Source organism: Garra rufa, chromosome 14, assembly GCF_049309525.1.
Source record: "Garra rufa chromosome 14, GarRuf1.0, whole genome shotgun sequence".
Classification (NCBI taxonomy): Eukaryota; Metazoa; Chordata; class Actinopteri; order Cypriniformes; family Cyprinidae; genus Garra; species Garra rufa.
Window position 1 is genome coordinate 15,572,211 of NC_133374.1, and position 27,420 is coordinate 15,599,630.

Below are 27,420 nucleotides of genomic sequence, written 5' to 3' on the forward strand. Positions count from 1 at the left end.
ATAAAATGAGTAAACACGTCACCTTCACCTGACTTGACATTTATGAAAAATACCACTATCCTTTAAAATATAAAATAAATGACAACAAAACACCAGTGTCGCTATTTATTGATGTGCTGAACTTAATGGTGAGAAACTGACTCATTACAAAATATTTTTTTAAAGCATTCTGACTGACTCATCACGAACAAATGTGAAAATCACTAGAATATAAAGTGAAGATTATGTTCCATAAAGATATTTTGTAAATTTCCTACCGTAAATATATCAAAACGTATTTTTTGATTAGTAATATGCACTTCTAAGAACTTAATTTAGACCACTTTAAAGGATTTTCTCAATACTTAGATTTCTTTTTGTTTTGTTTTTTTTGTTTGCACCCTCAGATTTAAGATTTTCAAATATTTTTAAATATTTTTCAAATATTTTTAAATATTGTCATATCCTACCAAACAATGTCCTATCCTAACTATACAACAATGGAACGCTTATTTATTCAGCTTTCAGATAATGTATAAATCTCAATTTCAAAAAACTGACGCTCATGACTTTTGTGGTCCGGGGTCACAAAGTATTTCCACACACAGACTTCAAAATGAAACTTTACACTTTATCTTTCAAAGTTAAACGTATTTTAATGTACTGTAACAACAAACTATAAACTTTACAAACTGTATATTTCTTTAATATATACTGTATTATGCTTGACCGTCCTTGTTACTGTGCATTTTTCCTGCGATTTGAAAAACGATTGGACAGCGAATCATGGCTCTTCTTTCAGACAAGGGACTCACTTCAATGGCAGGTGCTAATTGGATGGCATGTCTCGCGTAATAGCTCTGGGTAAGTAGGGCCCCTCGCTCTCCATTTCGGCTCAAAGCCTCCGTAGACTCTCACTGTCTTTTACAGTATCGCGTAGCCGTAATGGCGCTAGCTTCCACATGCAACAAGGGCCTGTTTATTATGGTTGGACCGCCGTCTCTTCCTCTCGTCCGCGGATTGGCTGTGCTACTTCAGAAGCGGAACGCGATTGGCTCAGAGAGCTGTCAGTCGGACAACGAATAGACGGGTACCCAAGACGGCAGGGTTGCGCGTGTGCCTTCCCAGGTCCTGGCAGCACCATCCGGCGAGGGGGTGAGGACGCTGGCCGCCTGTTTTATGACTGCAAGGAACACTGGATGTTTTTATTTTGATTTCTTCTTCTTCACTGGATATATATGCCCGCGATATTGAGCGCAAGAACGCGGCACGCCGGTGAACGAGCACATCGTTATCGATGGGGAAAATAAGTTGAAGGCTTCGGAAGAATGTTTTCCTTGTTCCAGGAAAACGGAATGCTCTGTTGATCAACGTGATGGGTGTTTCGAAGGGATTTTGACATTTGGAGAGGATCAGGAGCTATCCATCTACAGAGCGCAACTGAAAGCGGCAACAGAGCGCCATACTGCAAAACAAGCTTCCCGGATCGATACCGTGTAGCAGTCTTTTCGCACTGGGGGAGAATTGCGCGTTTTAATGTAAATGTAAACAAGTAAGCTGGCGAGCAAGTACCAAGTCAGCAGCGGTGGCCTGATTGAGATCCGCGTAACTTCTGCAAACTGCATGCAGCCCTGGCGGTGGAAACAGGGCTGGATGAGCCCAAAATGGCAAATATGAAGAAATCTAAAAGATGAATGTTGCATTTCCCCCGTAACTTGTACTATTCACCTAATTTCCCTCTCCACGCAAGCCCGAGTTTCGAGCGAAGCAAGGTGCTCCTCATGCCTTCCAACATGAGGGAGATTTAAGGCCGTGCGGAATTGATTTATTATGGGGGGAGCGCATTATTTTGATTTGATCCCTCTCTCCTTTTTTACTTTTCTTTTGTTTACCCTCCGCGAGAGCTTTCTTGGATGTCCGCGATTGTCATTTTGCTAGTCGGGAACGTATAACGCGAAGTAGGTCAGATCAAAGCTGGAGAGTAGTTAGTATGACACCTTTTCGCACTCATCTTGATGTATGCCGGACATTTATGCTTTGATTTCACCCGTCGTTTGGCTCTATGACGGCCAAATGAGAGTTTGACATCTTGGCAGCCTCCCTCTCCATCTCGTTCGCCTCTTTGTTTTTGTTTTTTTCCACCTCTCATTTCGGGCTGTTGAGTGAGTGAGTGAATGGCTCTGTGCGGAACCACGGCTTCCAATGCCGCGAAAATGATGGCTGCGTACAACGGCGGCACCGCGGCAGTGGCAGCGCATCACCCGCACCATCACCACCAGCTGCCCCATCTCCCGCCACCCGCCCACCTCCACCACCATCACCACCCGGGCCAGCATCACCTCCAGCACCCCGGCTCGGCCGCCGCCGTGCACCCTGTACAGCAGCACGCTTCCACGGCCGCGGCCGCTGCTGCTGCCGCCGCGGCGGCGGTCATGCTGAACCCGAGCCAGCAGCAGCCGTACTTCCCCTCGCCCGCTCCTGGACAAGCTCCGGGGCCGGCGGCCGCTGCAGCCCCAGCGCAAGTTCAAGCCGCCGCCGCGGCCGCTGTGAAGGTGCATCATCACCACCACCAACACTCGCATCACTTACAACAACAGCTGGATATAGAGCCGGACAGACCTATCGGATACGGAGCTTTCGGTGTTGTTTGGTAAGCGTTTAAATACTATTCTAACAACTTCTGCAAGTCAATGTAGAAAATGAACACATTACTTTGATTTTGACTCTAAAGTGAACTCAGCCTTGTTTATGCGAATTAAAAAGTCTCACAAATAAAGATACTACATTTGTAAGACTTGTACACTTTCATGAGAGGAAGTCTCAAAATCTTCTAGAAAAATTTTATTCCATACAGAGCTGGTCTCCTCCTCATGAATGCTGCCATGTTATGTCACATGACTAACTGTGGCGTGCAGTTGACTATATCCTACCACAAATAATATTAATGTTTCTAGAAAAAAATAAACAATAATATTTACCCTAGCTGATTGAGCAAAAACATACAAATGAATAGTTACGAATTGTAACGAGAGATTGTTGGTTTACTTTAAAAGGTGCTTTACAAAAATAAACATTACCAATAGCAAAGAAGTGATGGTATGGATCATTGTGTTTGTTATCCATCAAACTAAGTGGACAAACAACAGTTAAATCCGCCCATTGGGACAAGGAAGAATTAAACCTAAACCGAAACTGAGTGCACCTTTAAACTGTTTCACCTGTCAGGCTTGTTGGGAGGGAGAGGTACTGTATTTTTAGATTTCTGTGTGACAGTTCAAGGGGAACGAGGAACGGCTTTTGGCAAAGAATTTAAGATGTACACTAAGGGAACATCGCTGTGCTTAAGGGATAAGCTGACTTAAATGCTCAAGATTTACTTCATGTCAGTTTGAGTGTCTTGAGAATAGTTGCTAACCCAGGTGTTTACTTCGCTCCATGTTTAAACCTACAGACATTGAACTTTTGGTTGAGTGTGTGGTTAAATCTGATGTATTTATATAGCTATAATGCAGTTACGTTGTCAAGTGCCCAGTGAATAACTTTAATATATCCGGTCGGTTGCTTATTGAAAAGTTCTTCCAGCCGCAACAAAACCGGTTCACAAGGCTACGTCTCCAGTGGTGTACAATTCAGACCAAAGATGAAAAGTTGAGTAATATGTCTAATGCTTAAAGGAAGGAGAGAGTGCATGTTCTCAGAACGGGTTTGTAACTCAGAGGAAATGCAATATCCTTTTAAGCACACACCCTCCTGCCTCGTAGAAGTTTCAGCCATGGCTTCTGTTCAGAGGTTAATCTTAGTTAATTTCGTGGGAGAGCAGTGTATTAGATGCAATAGACTTTGCAATAAATTAGCTAAATGAAATGGGCAATTTTTCATTCTCTGATTTGTACTTATTTCTAGCATATATCTAGGCTGTCTGTGTGTTTATCCATAAAGGAATCACCTGTAACTGTTGCCTGCAGAGGGGTTACAAAACTAGGGGAGCTTTCACCAACAGCCACCCTGCCTACCTCCGCCCATGTAATCTTAGGGTGTACTCACACTAGGCAGTTTGAACCGTGCCCGAGTGCGTTTGACCACCAAAGCGCGGTTCGTTTGACTAGTGTGAGTGCTCCGAACCGTGCCCGGGCGCGGCTCGATTAGCCGTCCCTGGCCCGCTTGGAAGAGGTGGGCCAGAGCACGGTTCAGTTGGACTCGGGTGCGGTTCGCATGCAGTGTGAGCGCTAACCGTGCTGGAGCACGGAACAGGACGCGTGATGTCGCGTTTTTGCGAGGTAATCAGCGTTTTTATAGTCCATAATCAAAGCTGCAAAGTCCTTGCTGCACTTCAGCTGGTAATTAAAAACCTCCTCGAACGAACAGCAAGATTGCGCGGAAATTTTCGTGCCACAAAGGCGAAAGACCTGTTTAATAATAGGCTGTGAGAGGGCTGTGGACCACCGCGGACCAAACGATTTAAAATAATTATCCACAAAGTAAACTATTTCGCGTTCAGCGCGAGCGTTGCTCTTCCTGTTTATCCTGAAACCATCGCAACATAATGACGTAAGCGTGCTCCGGCACGAATGCTGAAACCCTATGTGAGTGCAGGCCAGAGGGGGAGTGGGGAGGGGGGACAATCGTACTCGAGCCCGGTTCACAGCAACCGTGCCTAGTGTGAGTACACCCTTAGCCTGACCTTTCCTCAAAATCGCTTCCTGTTGCTCATTGTCTGCTTTTAATCTGCACTGTTGCATACTGGTATATTTATAGCTGTCCACCAGAGGCATGTCCATAGAGGAATAATCATTTAGGGTTTGCACCCTCTGAAAGGGCAGAGGACAGATCCATGGTTGACTAAAAGGACAGTTCATTCAAAAAGTTAATTGTGTAATCATATTTACTGTACTGACTCTTACGTATTTCCAAACCTGTAGGACTTACTTTCTTCTTTGGAATACAAAACAAGATATTTTGATGAAATGTGCTGGTTGCTCTTTTCCATCTAATTACAGTGAATGGAAACTGGAGCTGCCATGCTTCAGAAATGATGCAAAAGCAAAAATTTCAGTGAATAATGATTTAAATTTCAGTTTGTGTCATACAAAGATATTGTTTGGTTTGAGAAGACTTAAACTAAAGTCATATGTGACCCTGGACCACAAAACCAGTCTTAAGTAGCACAAGTATGTTTTTAGCAATAGCCAAAAATACATTGTATAGGTCAAAATTATAGATTTTTCTTTTATGCCAAAAAGTCATTAGGATATTAAGTAAAGATTATGTTCCATAAAGATATTTTGTACATTTCTTAACGTAAATATATTAAAACTTAAATATGCATTGCTAAGAACTTCATTTGGACAATTTTAAAGGTGATTTTCTCAATATTTAGATTTTTTTGCACCCTCAGATTCCAGATTTTCATAGTTGTATATCCAAATAGTATCCTGTCCTAACAAACCATACATCAATGGAAAGCTTATTTAGTCAGCTTTCAGATGATTTATAAATGTAACTTTCAAAAAACAGACCCTTATGACTGGTTTTGTGGTCCAGGGTCATAGACATATTTATTACTACTCTATACTGCTTCTGCCTCCTTTTTGGAACAGCAACCAGTACATTGTTTAATAAATTGTGAATTGTGAATGAAAATACTCAAGTTTGTCTAAATAATTACAGAATATTCATGCTTGTGAACTTTTTCTTTAAATATTGTTAGTGTATCTCAGTGGTGTGTGGTGGTGTTCTGAAATGAGGAGGCAAAGTCCTAATTTTTCTCTTTCTTTCTTTCTTTCTTTCTTTCTTTCTTTCTTTCTTTCTTTCTTTTTGTAAATTCATCTCCCATTCACATTTTCTTCACAATTCTATTTTATATTCTTACATTAACAGTGTAATCAGTGTTCTGTTTATTAAAGCCAAGTATGAATCTCAAGTTAATGTTTTCAGGCATTTTACATTTATCCCAAAATAATTACTCCAGGCAGTAACAATTTAAACACTATATTTTATTTGTGAACTTATGCCCAGCTATTCTTTTTTTTTTAATCAGTCAACAAACCTTTACTTAGTTTTCACATTAACGCCATTATATTGTTCATTCAGACTGATTTGCGAACATAGAATGTAGGCCTGTCATGATAACAACTTTTTGTTGTGTGATATATTGCCCCAGATATAATTATTGTCATTTTAAGGCCATTTTATGTCACTAAATATATAATCATAATATAACAGCATAATAACGCAAGGCCTACACACTTTCAAATGACAACAAACTTTTAGTTCGTAAGAATATTTAGATCATGGAAATTAAGTATTAAAATATTAGATACCTTAAAAACTTAATAAACAGTAAATAAACCTTTTCTAACAAAAAATGCAAAGTAACAAGTAGAAAAAAAGAAAAATGCACAAAGAACTTGTATGGAGATTTTTCCATCTACAGCTTTTTTCTCTGTAAAAAAGGCTGCACACTATTGATGAAAAACCCAATCCCTACTTAGCAGTCAGATGTCCGTATGTCCTCGGAGGAAACACCCCTGGTGTATCTATACATCACAGGAAGTGAAGAGGAGGAAATTTACCTGCCTGTCATTGCGCATAACCCAAGCACTTAAAGTAGTCAGACTAAAACAAACACAATAAAAAAATAATATGAGGCTGTAACATTTCCAGGTGTGGTTCATGGGATGTGACGGTTACAATGCAGCGATTATGGTTATCATTAAATAAGATAAAATACAAATCTAGTATAACCAAATATAACCACGTTTATTTTCATATTACACTTTAACAACAGACATTTATCATTCAGGTATTGCTTTTACATGATATACATAGTCAAAGACATAAAAAAGAGAGAAAAGATTAAGCTTGTTCCTATAGAAGGCTGATTTTGGATGGTGCTGTGCATCCTAGTTACTGCCCTTTCAGTCGTGCAGCTGCAAAAGTTTAGATAAATTGGCTTTGGCCCTGCAGCGGAGTGTATGTGTCACATACTTGGTTCTGATGCAGATGGTGTTGGATTTGAATTGTCTGTGATTCAAACTATACATAATCTATATTATCATTTAGCATCTGCTTAATTGCAAGAAATATTGCTTTATTAAAGTAAGCACATTGTGCTGAGAATTCGCAAGCAGGTTTGGACTACATCCTGTCCTCAGAATAAAAATGAAGCGAATGGAATATAATTGATGATTTATGCTATAGAGACCCTGAGCGCTAAGCGTTACTCGATCATATTTAAGTCTGCAGGAAACGAAGTGCGAACTGCCGGATCTGATGCTTTCTGAGAAAAACCCATATCTGTCATTCATACTACCCTCAAAATTGTCACTCCAGTATGTTTTAAAAGCACAGAGTACTTATGTGGAGGACATAATGGCATAACAGTCTTTGTCTTGGTGCTCAGCCAAAAAGTTTATTTTGAAACCTATTGGCCCGCATGTACTGTTTACGCTTGTAGTTTGAGATTGACTCATAGTGCATGTGAACAAAGTTATGGGAAACAGGAGAGCTAAATGCTAAACCGCTGTAATTTTAGAAGGCTTCAGTTGATGGTGATGCCTCATTTGTGGGTTCTGGGAATTCCACGTGTGTCCTGTATTATGTTTTGCGTGGCTTATTAATGTGACATGTTGTAAGCCAGGTTTAGGATTCAGCTGTGGTCAGTTCTTGCCCATCGATACCTTGTACATTTACATTTACATACATTTTTGTATTTGGTATGTGCCTTTAGCCAAAGCGACTTTTATTGCATTCAAGGTAGACGTTTTATCAGTTCTTGCTCTCCTTGGAAATCATACTCATGACCTTCACTTTTTTAGAGCCATTGGCAATGAAAATTGACGTTATAGCAGTTTGTGTGTTATTGTCAACCTGCTCCCTAATTTATAAGTAAGCAAACTATCCAAACAGTCTGACATTTTTAGATCTCACTGGAAAGTTATTTTATGATCACTGATATACAGTTGAGGTCAAAAGTTTAGGTACACCTTGTAGAATTTGCAAAATGTTAATTATTTTACCAAAATAAGAGGGATCATACAAAGTGCATGTTATTTTTATTTAGGACTGACCTGAATAAGATATTTCATATAAAAGACGTTTACATATAGTCCACAAGAGAAAATGATAGTTGAATTTATAAAAATGACCCTGTTCAAAATCGTACATATGCTTGATTTCTAATACTGTGTTGTTACCTGAATGCTGTGTTTTTTTGTTTAGTGATAGTTGTTGATGAGTCCCTTGTTTGTCCTGAACAGTTCTTCAGAAAAATCTTTCAGGTCCCACAAGTTCTTTGGTTTTTCAGCAGTTTTGTGGATTTTGTGTAACCCTTTCCAACAGTGACTGTATGATTTTGAGATCCATCTTTTCACACTGAGAACAACTGAGGGACTCATATACAACTATTACAGAAGGTTCAAACACTCACTGATGCTCCAGAAGGAAAAAAAGATGCATTAAGAACCGGGGTGTAAACTTTTGAACAGAATGGAGATGTGTACATTATTCTTATTTGGCCTAAATATCTTTTTTTTTTTCTGGAGCATTACTGATAATAGTTGCAAATGAGTCCCTCATTGTGAAAAAAATGGATCTCAGAAAAACGTACAGTGAAATGTACAAAAAACGTACAAAAATGCTGAAAAAAAAAGAATTTGTGGGACCTAACAGATTTTTCTGAAGAACAGCTGTCAGTTTAACTGTTCAGGACAAACAAGTGACTCATGAACAACTATCACTAAACAAAAAAACAAAAACACAGTTGCGGATCATTCAGGTAACTCCACAGTATTAAGAGTTAAGAAAGTGTATGTAAACTTTTGAACGGGGTCATTTTTATAAATTCATCTATTATTTTCTCTTGTGGACTATATGTAAACATCTTTTATGTGAAATGTCTTCTTCAGGTCAGTCCTAAATAAAAAAGAACATGCATTTTGTATGATCCCTCTTATTTTGGTAATTAATTAACATTTTGCAGATTCTGCAAGGTGTATGTAAACTTTTGACACCAACTGTATTCATTTTAGTTTTAGTTGGTTATTTTAGAACTTCAGCTTAAACTGTTTTAATGTTTTATTTCAGTTAGCGGTTATTTCAAGTGAGGTTAAGATAAGCCTCTTCATTTATTTGTTTAAATTATATTCTGCAAATGCATTTTTTAACATATTCCTTTAATATCGAATAGCTGTTTTGCTTAGTAAAAATGAATGGCATTTACATTTTTCACAATGTCAATTTACTTTCTAACAGCTGCAATGAAGATTATTGCCATTGCAATGTTATTCATGCATTTAATGTATGATCGGCTATATTGAATGTATGACCTTGTAGTCATGTTGCTGCTAATTTTGTCATCAGTTTCTTAATGTTTTGTGAATCAAGGCTTTTACTAGTGCTTGAAAGATCCACTGATTCATGACACGGGGAACTCGAGAGTGAAGTGACACAGACAGCAAGTCTGTTGCCAGCAGTTTTGCTCATATTTATATTAACAATACAAATCACAAAAACAGATTTGGCCTGTTCGACCTGCGTCCCACAGGCCTCCTGCTGCTCAAACCAGATCCAAAAACAGAGACCTACTAGATAACAATATCTCTGTCTCCATCTTAATCACAGCCCTCATGACTTACTTGTATTTACACGTGCAGCCTCCATCCGTGAGCTGTTAGAGCCAGTGCTGATAAAGATGAAATGCCAGACACATGCATTCTTATGGCATTTGTCCTGTATAATAGGCTGTTGTTTGTTTGTCATTGGCTTTAGTTGGTGTGTAGTTTTAACAAATTTCTAGTAGCTATAGCAAAAGGAGCAATGGGTTCAACTGTGATTCTCATCTATGCCCCCATTGGCCCCTGTCTCTCAGGGAAGAGGCATGGCTCTGCACAGGAATGTAGTCCTCACTGCCCATTAAAGCGTCAGTCCGCGTCTGTTGCGCTCACGGTTTGATCTGGGAGGGGAATGTTAACGTGGTCACGGACAGCTTGACTTGAGCGTGATGTTCTTAAGATCTTGTCTGGCAGATTGGTACACCAAAAATATGCAAAAAAGTCTCTTCTTGTTGTGGACTAGTGAAACTTCTGCATCCTGTTTTGGTGATGCTGAGTGCTTTAGTTGGAATGAATGTAACACACAAATTGTAACTTGTGTGTTTTGAGTTGTAACTATAGGGCTTATGATTTCCATGATGCGTCATATAAATGGAATTTGCTGTATAATGCGGAATGTCACGGAATTTGCCAAATTTTGAATAAATGTAACCAATTGTAGGTCAGTACACTTAATTCAAAACGTGATTTAGACTAGTGTCTATGAATATTAAGCCACAAAAGACTATTTTGTCTCTATGTGAATGAATGGCGCAGACTCACGGTTTCGTTTACTACACACATACTGAAATGTTTGTGACGCTCGCAGTGTTTTTAGCATCTGCCGCCTCAATATAAGAGTACATGAACGCATAAGCAATCTGCAGAACTGCTGTGAGAGTCACTTCATGAGCATTTTACTGTTTCATTTGAGAAAAACTAGCGGCATAACATATACAAACATACAACATATACAAAAAGAAACGTAGGTCTTCACAGCAACCTGTCAAAATAAAAATTTGGTTTAACTTGAAGAAATTGTGACAGAAATATATTACTTAATGTAATGATAGTACTACTACTAATAAAATATTAAAACATTAAAAATTATTTACTAGAAAAATGTAAATACACAATATTTTCAAAAGTATTTCTAAAAAAAGATATATAAATTAAATAATAAATTAATTTTTAATAAAATTAATTAATTAGACATGCTTTGTATTATTAAAATTTAATAAAACCATTAGAATGAAATCCAGAAGATTAATGGAAAACACAGAATTTGTTAAATATACTGAATTTGGGGGAACAAAAACGTATTTCATAGAACCTTAATTTAATTTTTGTTCAACTTTTAATAAATTTCTGTCGAATTGTGTAAGTTTCATGATTTCAATTAATTAGACATGCTTTTGATATTTTCCCATTAAAATAGATTGGGGAAAAAAACTGAATCCAGAAAAATGAACACAGAAAAAAAAAAAAAGCACTTAACATTGAACATGTTTTTGAAAGAAGTCTCTAACACTCAGCAAGCCTGCATCTATTTGATAAAAAGTAAATATTTATTACAGTTTAAAAGTACTTGTTTTCTATTTGAGTATATTTAGAAAGGCTAAGATCAATTTTCAGCAGTCATTACTTAAGTCTTCGGAGTCACAATTCTACAGAAATCATTTGTAATATGCTGATTTGGAAACATTTCTTATTTTTATGGAAACATTTTTTTTTTTTGTGGAAACATTTTTTTGATGAATACTTCAACAACAGCATTTCATTGAAAAAGAAATCTTATGTAACATTAAACATGTTTTAATGTAAACTTAATGCATCCTTGCTGCATAAAAGTATTCATTTCTTTCAAAATAAATAAAAAACTCTATAAATGTGAAATTACAGTTGCGATTTTAGTTTTAAAAGATGTATGATGACTTTAAGTTTGCATAGAGTCTTAATCTCTGAAGATCACTGCGTTTTCTTTTCTTGAAGCACATACGAAGTTGAGTTTTGGAAGAGCTGCAAGAGAATGAGCACTATGGTGGTAGCTGCTATTGATGTAATGACTAATTTATTCCCGTCTCTATTGTAAATGTACAATTTAAATGAAATGTGAATGATTAAAATTTGATGTGTTTTCTTTTTTGGGAGAGGAACCTCATATCCTCCTCGATTGTCTCCCTGAAATGTAAATGAAGTCATTTAGCAGCTGATCAAACATGCTTAAACAACGTTATAATATTAAATATGATTTGTCATGCAGAGTGTGTTTTCTTCCCAGTGTGATGAGCAGCATGATTGAACCCGAAACTCTTTGATTATTTTTTTCTTCTCGTCATCTATTATCTGAAATCTAATAATGGCTTAATTAGTCAGATGTGATCATTTATCAATATCTTTTCCGTAATTGAAAGAGTCATTACATGATTGTCGAATAGATTTGAACTTTCTCTTTTCATCTGTGGTTTTGCTGCAGCTTTGTATACAGTATATGTGTGTGTGTGTGTGTGTGTGTGTGTGTGTGTGTGTGTGTGTTTAGGCGTATTATAATGGCAGGCGGCCTGGTGCTTTTATACCCTGAACTTGAAAGGCTCACAGACAGGACAAGTTCTTTTTTTTTTTTTTTTCTTTTTTTTTTTACAACCACAACAGTCAAAAGCAGCTCTTAAGAGGCTCTGGGCTTGGCAGATGCAGAGACCGAGCAGAGGAACGACTTACCTTTGAAGTGTTGGGGGTGAAAGCGTGCAGGAGTGTGTACATTAACCCTTCACTCACCTGCCTCTGTCAACCTATTCTGGGCTGCACTTATGTAGTCATCTTGAAAGCACTGCTGTGAATGAGTCAACATCTCTGCTTTCTTTCCCTTGATGTTTGGGTGAATGTCACAAAGATAAGTCATATTTCACCGTAAAATCAAAAGAACAAAAAATGACAAATGGCATTTTACATATAGAAAAGGTTTTCAAAGAATAGTATGAACTTTTGTGGAACATTAACTCTCCCTCAGGCCATGAAAGACGTAGATGAGTTGTTTCTTCATCAGAGCAGATTTGGAGAAATTTAGCAGTGCATCACTTTATCGCCATTGTAGTGAATGGGTGCCGTCAGAATGAGAGTCCAAACACAGTAATCCACACAACTCCAGTCCATCAATTAACACCTTGTTAAGGGAAAATTTCATCAACTTCAAACCTTCGCTTTTGACCAAAATAATAAGAATAATAATGAGCATAATCCATAATAACGTTTCATCCTGTTGTCTTAAAGGAGTAGTTCACTTTCAGAACAAAAATGTACAGATAATGTACTCACCCCCTTGTCATCCGAGACGTTCATGTCTTTCTTTCTTCAGTTGTAAAGAAATTATGTTTTTTGAGGAAAACATTTCGGGATTTCTCTCCATAAAATGGACTTCTATGGTGCCCCCGAGTTTGAACTTTCAAAATGCAGTTTAAATACAGCTTCAAAGGGCTCTAAATGATCCCAGGCGAGGAAGAAGGGTCTTATCTAACGAAACAATCGGTTATTTTCTAAAAACATTTACAATTTACATACTTTTTAATCTCTTGTACACACAGAGCTAGACAAGATGAGCATTTGAGGTTACAAAGTATATAAATTGTATTTTTTTTTTTTAGAAAATAACTGATCGTTTTGCTAGATAAGACCCTTCTTTTCTCAGCTGTGATCGTTTAGAGCCATTTGAAGCTGCATTTTGGAAGTTCAAACTCGGGGGCACCATTGAAGTCAGTTATATGGAGAGAAATCCTAAAAATGTTTCCTCAAAAAACATAATTTCCTTACGACTGAAGAAAGAAAGACATGAACATCTTGGATGACAAGGGAGTGAGTACATTATCTGTAAATTATTGTTCTGAAAGTGAACTACTCCTTTACGACTGGTTTTGTGGTCCATGGTCACATTTGTTTGAAATGTTTTGGACTGTTTTTGCTTCTAAATAATGTTTGATCATATGAGGTGACTTTTTCACTGGATGAATCATATTTTAGTCGGAAGAAACTGTCTGAACTTAAAAACGTCTTGATGGATTTATTTAACAGTTTTTCACTTTACAAGACATTCATTGATGGGCTGAAGTCATGTTGTGGATTGTTATGTTTTTATGAGCTGTTTGGACTCTCGTTCTGACGGCACCCATTCACTGTAGAGGATCCATTGGTGAGCAAGTGATATAATGTTAAATTTCTCCAAATCTGTTCCAATTAAGAAACAAACTCATCCACATCTTGTTTAAATTTGTCAGCAAATTTTCATTTATGGGTTAACTATTCTTTTGAGAACATTTATTTAAATTCTGTAAAAGTTCTGCCATCATGTATGAATACAATTGTACTTTAACTGTGCATGTATTTAGTTTAAAAATATATTTTTGAGACTTTTTTGTTGTTATTTTGATTGATATGTCAGTGGGTTCACTAATTCAGTGTCGGAATTTACAATTAAATTTGTTTTTGTATTTTATGATAACATTGCTGCTGTCTTCTCATGAATATTTTTTGCAAAAATGCAATATACACTGCTGTTTAAAAGTTTGGGTTGAGTTATGATTTGTAATGTTTTTTAAAGAAGTTTCTTCAGCTCATCAAGGCTGCATTCATTTGATCAAAAATACAGAAAAAAATAAATATTGTGAAATATTATTGCAATTTAAAATAATGGTTTTCTATTTGAATATACTTTAAAATATAATTTATTTCTGGGATGTAAAGCTGATTTTTTTTCCCAGTCATTACTGTTACATGATACTTCAGAAATCATTCTGATATGCTGATTTATTATCAATGTTGAAAACAGCTGTGCTGCTTAATATTTTTCTGGAACCTGTGAAACTTTTTTCAGGATGCTTTTATGAATAAAACGTTAAAAAGAACAGTGTTTATTTAATATAGATTTTTAACACTATACACTACTGTTAAAAAAGTTTGGGGTCAGTAATTTTATTACACTTATTCACCAAGGATGTGTTAAATTGATAAAAAAGTTATTAGTAAAAACTTATATTGTTAGAAAAGATTTCTATTTTGAATGAATGCTGTACCTTTAAACTTTTTATTTAACAAAGAATCCTGAAAAAATTATCACAAGTTTCAAAAAACTATTAAGCAGCACAACTGTTTCCAACATTGATAATAAATCAGCAAATTAGAATGATTTCTAAAGGATCATGTGACACTGAGGACTGGAGTAATGGCTAATGAAAATTCAGCATTGCATCACAGAACTAAATTATATATTACAGTATATTAAAATACAAAAACATTATTTAAAATTGTAATAATATTTCGTAATATTACAGATTTTTTTGTATTTTTGATCAAATAAATGCAGCCTTAATGTGCATTTAAGGAGTGTACTTGCTGATTTTCCAAAATAATTATCCATTATTAAAAGACTGCAAATTTAGCTAAACCTCTCATCTGGTTGTTAAAAAATGAAAATTAAATGTCACATTCGTTCAGGTCTGTTGTAAAAGTATAGTATTTTACAAATCTTGTAAGTGCATAAAATATAAAATACAGTTCAAATTCAGTCCAAAACAGACTTAACAGTCCAAATCCAGGCTTCCTTTTTCTCATGCGTATTGCATTTATAATTTCTTTTGATCTTGGGGTGAAATATGACTCAGACTTTTCTTAACAGTTTTCGTGAGATTCAGCAATTTCCGCTTCGTCCTCTATTTGTCCTCTTTGGCTCGTTTTCGGTTCCCACCTCTGTTTCTCTGTTCTCATTAAAGTGTTTAGAGTGTTTGTTGTGATATTTCAGTACTGATGGAGATTTCACTAGCATTTTTTAGTCATAACAGGGGAAACGCGTGTGACTTTCTGAGGGGATGTGGGTTGTCTATTGTCTGGTGTGGAGCAGAGGTCTGACCGCTTTAGCTTTAATACTGTGAAGACCATCTCTTCCTCAGAGGGCAGAACTGTTAATTAAAAAGCCCTCTGCTCAGACTGAACCGTTCCATTTAGAGCCCTGACACCCCTGACACTCCTTGTGCTTATTTATAGCTGTCCTATTAGCTGCCTGCTCTCAATTCTGCCTAAAAGCTACCTGGATTCCTCTGAAGCGTACCATAGATGTATGCTATAGATGCGGTTTGGATCTCCCTCGCTCAGATTTGAATATAAAAACAATATCCACCGACAGGATGTCTTTAAAGCAAGGAATTTGAATATCTCTCTGGCCATCTGTCTGGTTTGTTTGCCATCCATTCAAAACAGACTTGTGAAACACACCCTTAGCAAAACCAGCCCTGTTTTTGTACCCTCGAAATTCAGATGAGCGTCTTGAATGTGCTTTTTTTTTTGGTTGGAAAGGACTGTAAAATACTAGACAGTAAGGCTGCACAATATTCATATGAAACAGTTCTCATCGAATTGAATAGCTGTATTTGGAAAGAATTAAGCAAATAATAAAGATGGGTTTAACTTGAAGAAACTGTGACAGTAATGTACTACTTATTTTAATGATAGTACTACTAATACTAATTTTATACATTATGTTATATTTATTAATTTACTTTATTTATATTGCTGTTTGAATATTGTTTTTTTAATTGATTGCATTAATATACTAGTATTAACATAACAATAATAATTAAATTCTGATTTAAAAAGTCACACGTACATCAAAATTCTAAGAATTTTGTCATGTATCTTTTATAAATATTATATAATATTATTATATATTTTATTATGTAATTATTTTATAAAATTTTTATTAATAATAAAAGTTTGGTTTAACTTGAAGAAACTGTGACAGAAATATATTACTTAATGTAATTATGGTACTAGTACTACTAATAAAATAATAAATACAATTTCTATTGAACATCATTAATTTATATTTCAGAATTTGAAATTATTTATTTATAATTTATAAATATTATATATTATTATTAGGGGTGGGCATAGATTAATTTTTTTAATCTAGATTAATCTAGATTAAATCTTGGAATTAATCTAGATTAATCTAGATTAAAATGGCTAATTTGAATTCTGCTGAAGGCATTCAGAATATGTGTGCTACCCAAATAATGACTAAAAGTAAGTCTTTGTGAATGGATCATAAAGCTCATAAAGCTGTTCTATGATAATTTGTTGATGAAAATAAATTGTTCAATTAGATGTACTTGTGTTTACTAACTAACTAACAATGAAATTATTTTTTCTACCTATTAGATTGGTTTTTTTTTTAACGTCAACACCTACCCAACCCATTACATGTTACACCGTACTTTTATTTTGACAGGTTGCCGTGAAGTTTCTGTGTGTACACTAGTATGATATGATGCTAGTTTTCTCAAATGTAACGGTAAAAGTTTGCAGCAGTTTGGGAGATTGAGTTTATCTGTTCATGTGAGATTAAAAAAAGCCAAAAATTACCGGGAGCGTCACGTGTGTTTCAGTATGCGTGTAGTAAAAGCTTGTCTCCGCCATGCATATACAGCTAGGCAAACGGAACATATCGGATTCATATTAAAACGGTCTTTTTGCATTTCAGTTTTCACATACACTAGTCCATATCGCGATTTGAATTAAGTGACAGACCAACATTTGATTTATGAATCCAAAAAACGAAGAAATTACGTGGCATTTCGCTATAGTAGATTCGGTTTTTATGAATGGAGGACGACGCGACCCCGTCTGTGTTTTGGTGGAGGAGACTTAAACGCGCGACCATATTCTATAGTCTTCGGTATACATCCGCGTTAAACTATCAAGGTGAAAGTCATCATAGCTTGCGTAGTTTAGACCCAGCTCCCAACCCAAATTTGAGAATAGATTAACGGCGATATTTTTTTTATCGCACGATAAGAGTTTCACGTTAACGCAGCACGTTAACGCCGATAACGGCCCACCACTAATATTATATTATACATTATATAATATATTTAATAATTATTTTTTTTATTATTTATTTATTTTGCTGGTTTGAGTATTATGTTTTTTAATTGATTGTATTAATACACTAGTATTAATATTACAATAAAAAAAATACAATTTTAAAGCATAGGTATGTAATTTGAAATTAATTATTTTTTTCATTTATCATTTAGAAATATTGTATATTTTATTATACTTTTTTTTATAATATAAAAATTATTAATAAAACATTATTAAGGAATATTTGCCAGAGAAATGTAAATACACAACACAGAAAAGGAAAGAAAGAAAGAAAGAAAGACATTTTTTTATATATATAAAACCAATTAATTAGAGATGCTTTTGATTATTAAAATAAAATAAAAAAAAACATTAAAATGGAATCTGGAAAATTAATGGAAATCACAGAATTTGAGAAAAATAAAACTGAATTTGAGAAAAAAACTAAAACATATTCCATAGGGCAGGGCTATTCAATTGGCGGCCGCTAATCATCGGCGTCCGGCCCGAGGGAGAAGTACGCGCAGGTGGCAACATCAATAGACGGCAGATTTGACAAGCGCTTGTAAGGCTCCAGACTGCGACCAAATGGTCGCATTTTTTCTGACGGTGCGTCTACATTTTGTGAGCGGTCGCACTGGCGCGACCACCGCGTTATTCAACTCATAAGCGCTGCTATTTCTGTTTCATATGAGAAACATAAACGGCAAACAAACGAAAGTGAAACCAAACGTTTATCAGCTCGGAGCGCAACGCAAACACACTTGTCCGAGCACAGAACAGCCTTTACTTCGGGAACGAGTTAATTTCGTGACACTGTAACTGCACAGTGCTGCGAGATCCAGTGAGAAGTGTTTGAATTCGCATGGAATGAATTAAGGTTGCTGCGAGATCTAGTGAAAATCATTAAAATTCTGCTCAGAATTCTGTTATAAACAGCGCTGAGGTATGTCAGAAAACCAGAAGTAACGCCAACTTAAGCATAGTCGAATGTTATTACAGTATTCACTTAAGGGTTGTACTTTTGAGAGAGAAATTCAGCACTTTTCAATGACTTTAAGCATTTTGCACAACTATTTCTAGCACTTTAAAGCTCTTATAATCCAATTTGAATGTTATTTTGATGGCCAAAATATACTTTGTGGTAAACAAACACTTATGTATAATTTAAAAATACATCAAATCACAATTATAACCAGTATATGGCAATAATAATCTGTAGTTTATTCATAAACAATTTATAGTTTATGTGAAGATTGTTTTAAAATCACTTAAATTAAAAGTTATATATTTCAGAGCCTATTAAATGGTAAAAATATTGGATTTCAATTCTACTGTAATGTTGAATTGACATAATTAATATGTAAAACTGAGAGAAAATTCATTTAATAGAGACACTAGTAGCAGTGTTTATATCAATGCTTCATTAATAATAGGCTACTTGGTAAAAAGATGCCATTAAACAAATATTTAAAATATACTTTGTTGTTTCTACCTTAATTTGGAGGTTCAGTGTGAAATTATGACAATATGAATATATAAATATGCGATTAATCATGATTAATTACAGAAAAATGTGTTTTTATTATTAATTGACAGACAGCACTAATGTTAACCTTTTATAGATGTTGGTGTTGGTAATATTAGTTCATTTTAGTGAATATGCATTTCAATTTAATTGTATAGGCCCCCCTAGAAAGAGATCGGGACGGCCCCCACCCCCTTGGCCCCCTTCAAATTTTCAGTTCGATAATCCGGCCCTCAAATGAATCTAATTGAATAGCCCTGCCATAGGGCCTTAAAAATTTAATTTTTGTTCAACTTTGAATTAATGGCTTTTAAATTGTGTAAGGTTCATGATTTCAATTAATTAGACATGCTTTTTGATTCATATTTTTAATTTAACCATTAGGACTGAGTCTAGAAAAATCAAAACAGGAAAAATTGAATCCAGAAAAATTAAAACGGAAAAAACAGAAATTGGGAAAAAATAAAATGGATTTCATAAGGTTCTATGTTTATGACTTATAATATGATTTGTATTGTAATTATTGAAAAATAATTTATATATTACAATAATGATAATGTATTCAATTATATTTTATAAAATTAATATTTAAATTTTGTTACTTAATTTTTTTAAATAAAAAAATTACAATGTATATATTCACGTTTAAATGAAATTACTAACATTAATATTTTGAAGAAGAAAAATACTTGCATCATTTAATTTAACTTAATTTACTAAAATATTGAGAACTATAAAGTCATATTTTAAACAAAGTAATAAAACTGAAATAACACAAATAAAGTTTAAAATGTTAAGTAAAATGTATAAAAACTATTTAAATGATACTAAATTGTGATATATACTGTGATATATACTGTGATATATATACTGTATCTTGCAGCTTTACTATGCAGTTTAAAAGCAACAGTGGTTGATTTACATGAGGGTCATCCCAGTGAGGTGTTAGGTTACAGGCTCTCACCTGTAAACTGGCATTATCTTGTTACTCTAAAGTGGACTCACGACATGAAGCGCAGGCAAACACTTGCTTGACTCAGGCTTGAGTCAGTCGGTGTTTGCCTTAACACTTTTGTGAGTGTGGTGGCGAGAGGCCAGTAATGCCCCCACGCTGTGTGCAGTGGGCCGCTCCGGCATGACTGTCCTCAGGGCATCACCAACGTTATTTCGTGATCCTCAAGCTTGTTCAGAGATGCTCCGGGGAGAGCAAGAGTGAATATCCGGAAGTGTGATTGCTGATTGCTGATGATGGACTGTAGGAAGTTGGGGAATGGATGGGTGGTAGTGGCGTTTTGGCGTAATTATCTCTTCACCCATTTCCTCAGCACAACAAACACCACCCTGTTTTTGGCCCTGTCAGTGTGCAGTTTGATTAGGAGCTCCAGTTTTTCGAGCTGGACCGAGGATGATTGGTTCTTGGCGAAAGCCGGAGGAAGTGGCCACGGCATCTGCCATTACTGGAACCGTCCTCAATAGGAAAGCTCCCTGGATAATAGCATCCATTTATCTAAAGCATGTTTTGGCCTTCCTAAGTGGCTTCAAAGGGGGATTGAGAGTATTGTTGTTATCTGGATTTTTTTTCTTAGTCTTCATCTCCTAAAATTAAATTAACCAAAACCTCACTTCCACACATCACTGCATTTTTAGACCACATCTAGGACTGAAATGTGACACATGTAGAGAATCTGCTATACCACATAGACCACAGTATTCATGCAGCTGTCAGTACAGTTATTTATACATAAAGATAGAGAAACACATAAACAGTTTCTGTTGTTTATGGTTGGCAAAGTATGTGCATGTGTTGGCTTTTCAAATCGGAATTTTAGGTGACTTATTTATTATTATTATTATATATAATATATTATATATAAATACAATACGAGTCAAAAGTTTTTGAACAGTAAGATTTAAATGTTTTTTTTTTAGAGAAATCACTTCTGTTTGCCAAGCCTGCATTTATTTGATCCAAAGTACAGAAAAAAAAACAGTAAAATCCTAACACATTTTTTGCCTTTTAAAATAACTTTTTTCTATTTTAATATATTTTAAAATGTAATTTATTCCTGTGATCAAAGTTACATTTTCAGCATCATTACTCCAGTCTTCAGTGACACATGATCCTTCAAAAATCATTCTAATATGCCGATTTGCTGTTCAAGAAACATTTATTATTATTATTATTATTATTATCAATATTTAAAACAGTTAAGTACATTTTTTTCAGAATTCTTTGTTGAAAAAAAGATCCAAAGATCAGGATTTATCTGAAATATTTTTTGAGGGAAAGAAATTATAGAAATTCATACTTTTATTTAGCAAGGATGCTTTAAATTGATCTAAAGTGATGATAAAGACATTTATGATGTTACAAAAAGATTTCTATTTCAGATGAATGCTGTTCTTCTGAATCTTCTATTCAGTAAAGAAACCTGAAAAAAAATCTACTGTTTTCAATATAATAATAATAATAAATATTTAGCAAAATGTTGAGCCGCAAGTCAGCACATTACAGTAATGTATGCTAAAAATTTAGATTTGAAATCACAGGAATAAGTTACATTTTTAAATATATTCAAATAGAAAATATTTCAAAATTGTACAGTTTTCTGCTGTTTTTGCTTTGGATTAAATAAATGCTGGTTTAATTCACAGAAGAAACTTCTTAAAAAAACATTAAAAATCTTTCTGTTCAAAATGTTTGACTGGTACTGTCTATTTACTTATTTATTCATAAAAAATAATAATGATACAACTGTGTATGTATTGGCTTTTAAAATCATAATTTGAAATAAATCATGTATTTTTTATTATATTATATATTTTTTATTATTTGTATTATTTATTTAGTTAGTTTGCTGGTATGAGTATTATGTTTATTTATTTATTTTTATGTTTTTAAATTGATTGTAATAATATATATTTTTATTTATTTATTTATTTACACTACAGTATTTATTTTTTGCTGGTTTGAGTATTATGTTTGTAAATTTGTTGATTAAAAAATTGATTGTATTAATACACTAGTATTAACGTTAATTAACGTTGCAATCAGATAAAAAATAATACAATTTGATGCCTAGGTATATGTACATGTTGGCTTTTAAATCAAAATTTTAAGTTAATTATTTATGAATTTATTATTTATTCATATTATAAATTATATATTTATAAATTATTTGTATTATTTATGTTTTTTGCTGGTTTGAGTATTATGTTTTTAAATTGATTATATTAATACACAAGTATTAATAGTATTAATACATAATAGTATTAACGTTACAATCAACAAATCAAAAATAGTAAAATTGTGATGCCTAAATTCAGAGTTTAACGTAGAGATGCACCGATTGATCGGCTAGTGATCGGAATCGGCCGATTTTCGCATGATCGGCCCGGATCGGTGACCGGTCGGTCAATTTCTCCTCTTGCCGATTCCTAGACGATCCCTTTATTGCCAGCGGCGCATGCAATTACGTCACAGTCGCGTGTAAACATGTCTTTGGTGTGAGTGAAGATGACACAAAGATCGCAGTTTGTAACATTTATAAGGCCAAAATACAACGTGAGGGAACAACCACGAACCACGCGCTTGTTTAGCTTGGCTGGACATGTGCTAGATCGTGCCCCCGCTCTGCATATTTAGCATGTCTCTGTTAGTTAACAAACCTGATTCAGATAACCCACTCGTTAGAAGTAAGCTCCGTGAATTAACTGTGTTCCGATTGACATGGTCCCTACACAGTGTTCATTGCTCCCTACTCCCTGAGCAGGGGAAATCCGTTGACGTTTACTACACTTTCATTCATTCACATATTTGCGTTGCGCCTCCGCATACAGCCTCTTCACACACTAACAGTTCGAAGTGAGCGTATATGTTCCATTTGAAGGTAATTAAAGCGTGCGCAACGTGAATTTAATTTGCATTTATTTACAGATGCATTTATGTTACACCTCTCTAGTAAGTTTCATCTGTGTGTGAAGACGCTGTATGCGGTGGCGTAGCGCAAATATGTGAATGAATGTTCCGAAGTGTAGTACCGCTGGATTAACTGGTGACAAGGCAGAAATGCTTCTCTTTATCAAGGAAAATTTGCCATTAATGCTCAAGTAATAGCATTTAGTACTAGCATTGGTATTTATACCTGTTTGAAGACACAGTGCACGTTTTGTTATTAAAGTTATTGTCGTGAGATGATCCTGTAATTAATGTTTAAAAAAAATCCATATAAAATTAATTGAAGAAAAGTAGATTTTTGTATGCCTGCTTTGTTACTTATATTTTATTTCTAATGTTTTCAAGGCTCAGAGTACTTTATTTTGTTAAAGTTATTATAATATGAGAAGATGCTGTAATGTTTATACATTAGTTTTATTATAAAATAAAAAAATACATTGAGGAAAATATTTTTGTTAGTATAACTATACTATGTTAGTTACAGGAGTTAATTTTATACCTTTTTCGAAGGCACACAGCACTTTATTTTGTTGTAAGAAGATCCTATAATGTTTAAAAATGTATTGTATTATAAAATAAATTTAATTAAAGAAAATATTTCTGTATAGGCCTATGCTTTCATTACAGTTCTTAAAAAAATAAAATCGGAATCGGCAAAAATCGGAATCGACAGGTCACACTTACTGAAAAATCGGAATCAGAATCGGCCAAGAAAATTGCAATCGGTGCATCTCTAGTTTAACGCTTTTCAAACAATTGATTTTGCATTTTTTTTTAATCATTTACAATTAGGGCCGGGACTCGATTAAAAAATTTAATCTAATTAATTAGAGGCATTGTAATTAATTAATCGAAATTAATCGCATTTTAATCGCATATAAATATTTGACCTGATAACAGTGAGAAGTAAGTTTTTTTATATGGATTTTTATTATACCATTGAATAATGACTGAATACATAAGCTTAAGCAACAAAATATTGTTTATTTTGTTCAACCAAGTCCAACAGACCAGTGCAATATTGCCATTAAGTGTAGCAATAGGCTCTATGTGCTGTGGTGATATGTGAATTCCTTGTTGCATAGCTTGCACACAACCATGCCCTGTCAATCACCACAGTTAACATTATCTACATTTCCTTTAATTTAATTTCCTACCGTATTAGAGAGAAATTAAGAGGCACGTTCTTTAACGAGTCTTTCATGCCGAGAACTCTGCTCTTGTGTTTGCCTAATTATGCATTTAAACGTTAATGACCAAACCTATCATTATAAATGTTGCTGTACATGGAATATAACGCGGATAACATTTAAAAAAAATTTTTTATCAGGTTACACACTGATTATTTATCACTCAAACCCCTTTCTCTACCTGTCCGTTGGTCGCGCATATCCTCCATGTTTGTAGTTTTTTAACACTTTTTATGCGTGTTTGTAGTTCTAATCGAATCCTTGTTCACGCGCAGTGTGTTGTGGGCAATATTAGCCGTTAGACAGTGTGCATTGATCGTTAAGGGAATCTTTGGAATACGTTTTTAAACATACTACGATTTGGGACATACAATACTGTTTAGGATGGACGCAGCTTGTCTGAACTCTAGTTGGTGTTCCAGTGTAATCGGTCCGGCGAATCTCATCCAGTGAGAAACGTTCCGCTGTGCAAAACTAAGTGCGATTAAAATGCGTTAAAAATTTTTAACGCGTTATTTTTGTGTAATTAATTAATCTAAATTAACGCGTTAAAGTCCCGGCCCTATTTATAATATATACTTTATTTAGACAAAATAATGTTGAATTTAATTGTCTGCCTTTTATATGCGTTTGATGTTGGTAAGATTTTATTTTTTATTTATTTATTTATTGTAATGTTATCAATGTTGAAAACTCTTGTGCTGCTTAATACTTTTGTGGAAACGGTAATGCTTTTTTCAAGATTATTTTATTAATGAAAAGTTAAAAAAGAAACATTTATTTGAAATAGAAATCTTTTGTAGCTTTGTCTTTAACTGTCACTTTTGATCAATTTAATGCATCCTTGCTGAATAAAAGTATTAATTTCTTTAAAAAAAAAAAAAGTCTTACTGACCAAACAATTTAACAGCAGTGTACTATTACTGTCATAGAAAATGACTTTGTCATCGTGATATAAGATTTCGGTTACACCACCCACCCTGAACCACATCCAAAAGTCTGAGTTTTGTGAAACCTTTCTAGAATACTAAGCAGTTAGTGTCTAGTTTTCTGTGTAGTCAGAATTCATAGTTCCTTTGGGCTACTTTTTTCCAACAGTTGGCCTTCACAGCTAAATGCTTTGGATATAAGAACAGAAGTATGCTCATGTTTTAGCCAGATCCTACTGTGAACCCTCATTTTTATTCTGCTTTCAAGGTTGGCATCTGATCTAACCCAGTTAAATCCTGTTTTCTCAGTTTCTGAGTGTCCTTGTAAAAAAGTCTCAGAAATGTGATCTGGGTTTGTCTCACAGAGTGACCCTGGATGTTGCAAGCGTGAAAGAGTGTGAGCGAGCTGAAGCGTCCGGCCGCTCCACCTCAGGGCGTGACCCTGTGTTCGCACTGCCACTGTTATCAGCGTTCAACACATTCTCCTTCATCGTCATTCACAGTTGCCGCACACGCAAACACATACCCACTCCAGAGCCTGGACAGATCTAGTAGCTGGGCCCAAGTTTTCGCTGGCACTGGGTCTAACGAGTGCTTGGGGCCTCCGTGAGAAAATTAAGCATGCAGTTTCAAAGCCAAACAAGCCACAATCATCCTCCGATGATAACTCATCTTTTAGTCTCTTTGCTTTCGCTCTCTCTCCTTTTCCCATGATACACTCAAATGTTCCAGCAGTGCAGACTGTGCCTGCTCCGTGTATGCTTTTCCTTTTCTCTCCCAAGCTCTATTGGCAGTTTGGTACAGCAGTGGTTTGTTTACTGCTTATTTGTACGCCAGACCTTTTGTGATTATTTTTTATATGGTTTTTAATATATATTTAAATCTTGTATTATTATTATTATTATTATTATTATATTGTTGATATAAATACTCCTATTATTGATAGAAAATACTAGCACTTATAATAAATATATTTATTATTATTATTATTATTATTATTATTATTATTATTATTATTTTTCCAAAAATAGTTAAACAGCAATTGAAAACATTTTTAGTAATTTAAAATAATTAATTGTTTAAAAAGTGTTGTTTATATAGATATTTGTTTTTATTAATATTTATTGTCATTGACAATAATGTTTTTGTCATTAATAATAATAATTATTATTATTGCCATTAACAACTTTTTATCGTAATGTAGTTATGTATTTATTATTATTATTATTATTATTATTATTATTATTATTAAATATAAGAATAATATGAATATTTTTTATTGTTTAATAATAATATTAATAATAATACATTAATTTTATTATTGTTGTTGTTGTTGTTGTTGTTATTATTCTGTTGTTGCTGTAATTACATAATAGTATTAATAATAATAAAATATTATTGCTAACAAATTTTTGTTGTAATTTTATTATTATTATTATGAACAACTTTTTATTGTTATTTTATTGTTATCTTTATTATTATATTTATAGTAGCATTATTATTATTTTAAATAATAAAATAAAAATAAAAAATAAAGTAAAAGCAATTGAATTCATTTTTAGTAATTTAATTTGTTGTTTAATTAGATATTTATTTTTTATTATTTATTGCTATTGCTAATGTTTTTGTCATTGATAATACTACTACTAATTATTATTATTATTATTAACAACTTTTTTTATTGTAATTTAGTTGTTTAATTTATTATTATTTTATTGTATTAAATATAAGAATAATATGAGCACATTTTAATGTTTAATAATATTATTAGTAATAATAGTGAATTATTATTTTTATTATTCTGTTATTGTTGTTGTTTGCAAATACTCCTATTATTGATAGTAAATACTCCTACTAATAATAATAATTGAATTTTTATTATTATTATTATTAATATTATTAGCAATTTTATTTTAGTTTAATTTGTATTGTTAATATTATTATTATTATTATTATTATTTATATTGTTGATATAAATACTCCTACTACTAATAATATTATTTATATTATTATTTCAAAAAATTATTAAACAGCAATTTAATAGATTTTTAATAATTTACAATTGATAATAATGTTTTTGTCATTAATAATAATAATTAATATTATTAACAACTTTTATTGTAATTTAGTTATATATTTAATTTATTATCAGTATATTCTTAAATGTAAGAATTATAAATTGTTTAATAACAATATTGTTAGTAATAATAATACTGATTTATTATTTTCATTTAATTACTAATTATTATTATTATTATTAATAACAATCAAGCTTTTTTTATCATTTAAATTTAATTACTTATTTTATTTGTTATATTTCATTTATTATTATACTTAGTAG

At 33.7% G+C, this 27,420-nt stretch overlaps 1 protein-coding gene across 1 annotated transcript in view; it reads left to right on the top strand.

Moving 5' to 3' along the window:
• The first annotated feature begins 1,032 nt into the window (after positions 1–1,032).
• The window catches only part of nlk2 (nemo-like kinase, type 2), a 110,563-nt gene continuing 84,175 nt past the window's right edge, over positions 1,033–27,420 (top strand). Inside the window, exon 1 of the mRNA XM_073817680.1 lies at positions 1,033–2,629. Coding sequence (XP_073673781.1) covers positions 2,154–2,629 — 476 coding nt within the window. The 5' untranslated portion in view covers positions 1,033–2,153. The remainder of the gene's footprint in view (positions 2,630–27,420) is intronic.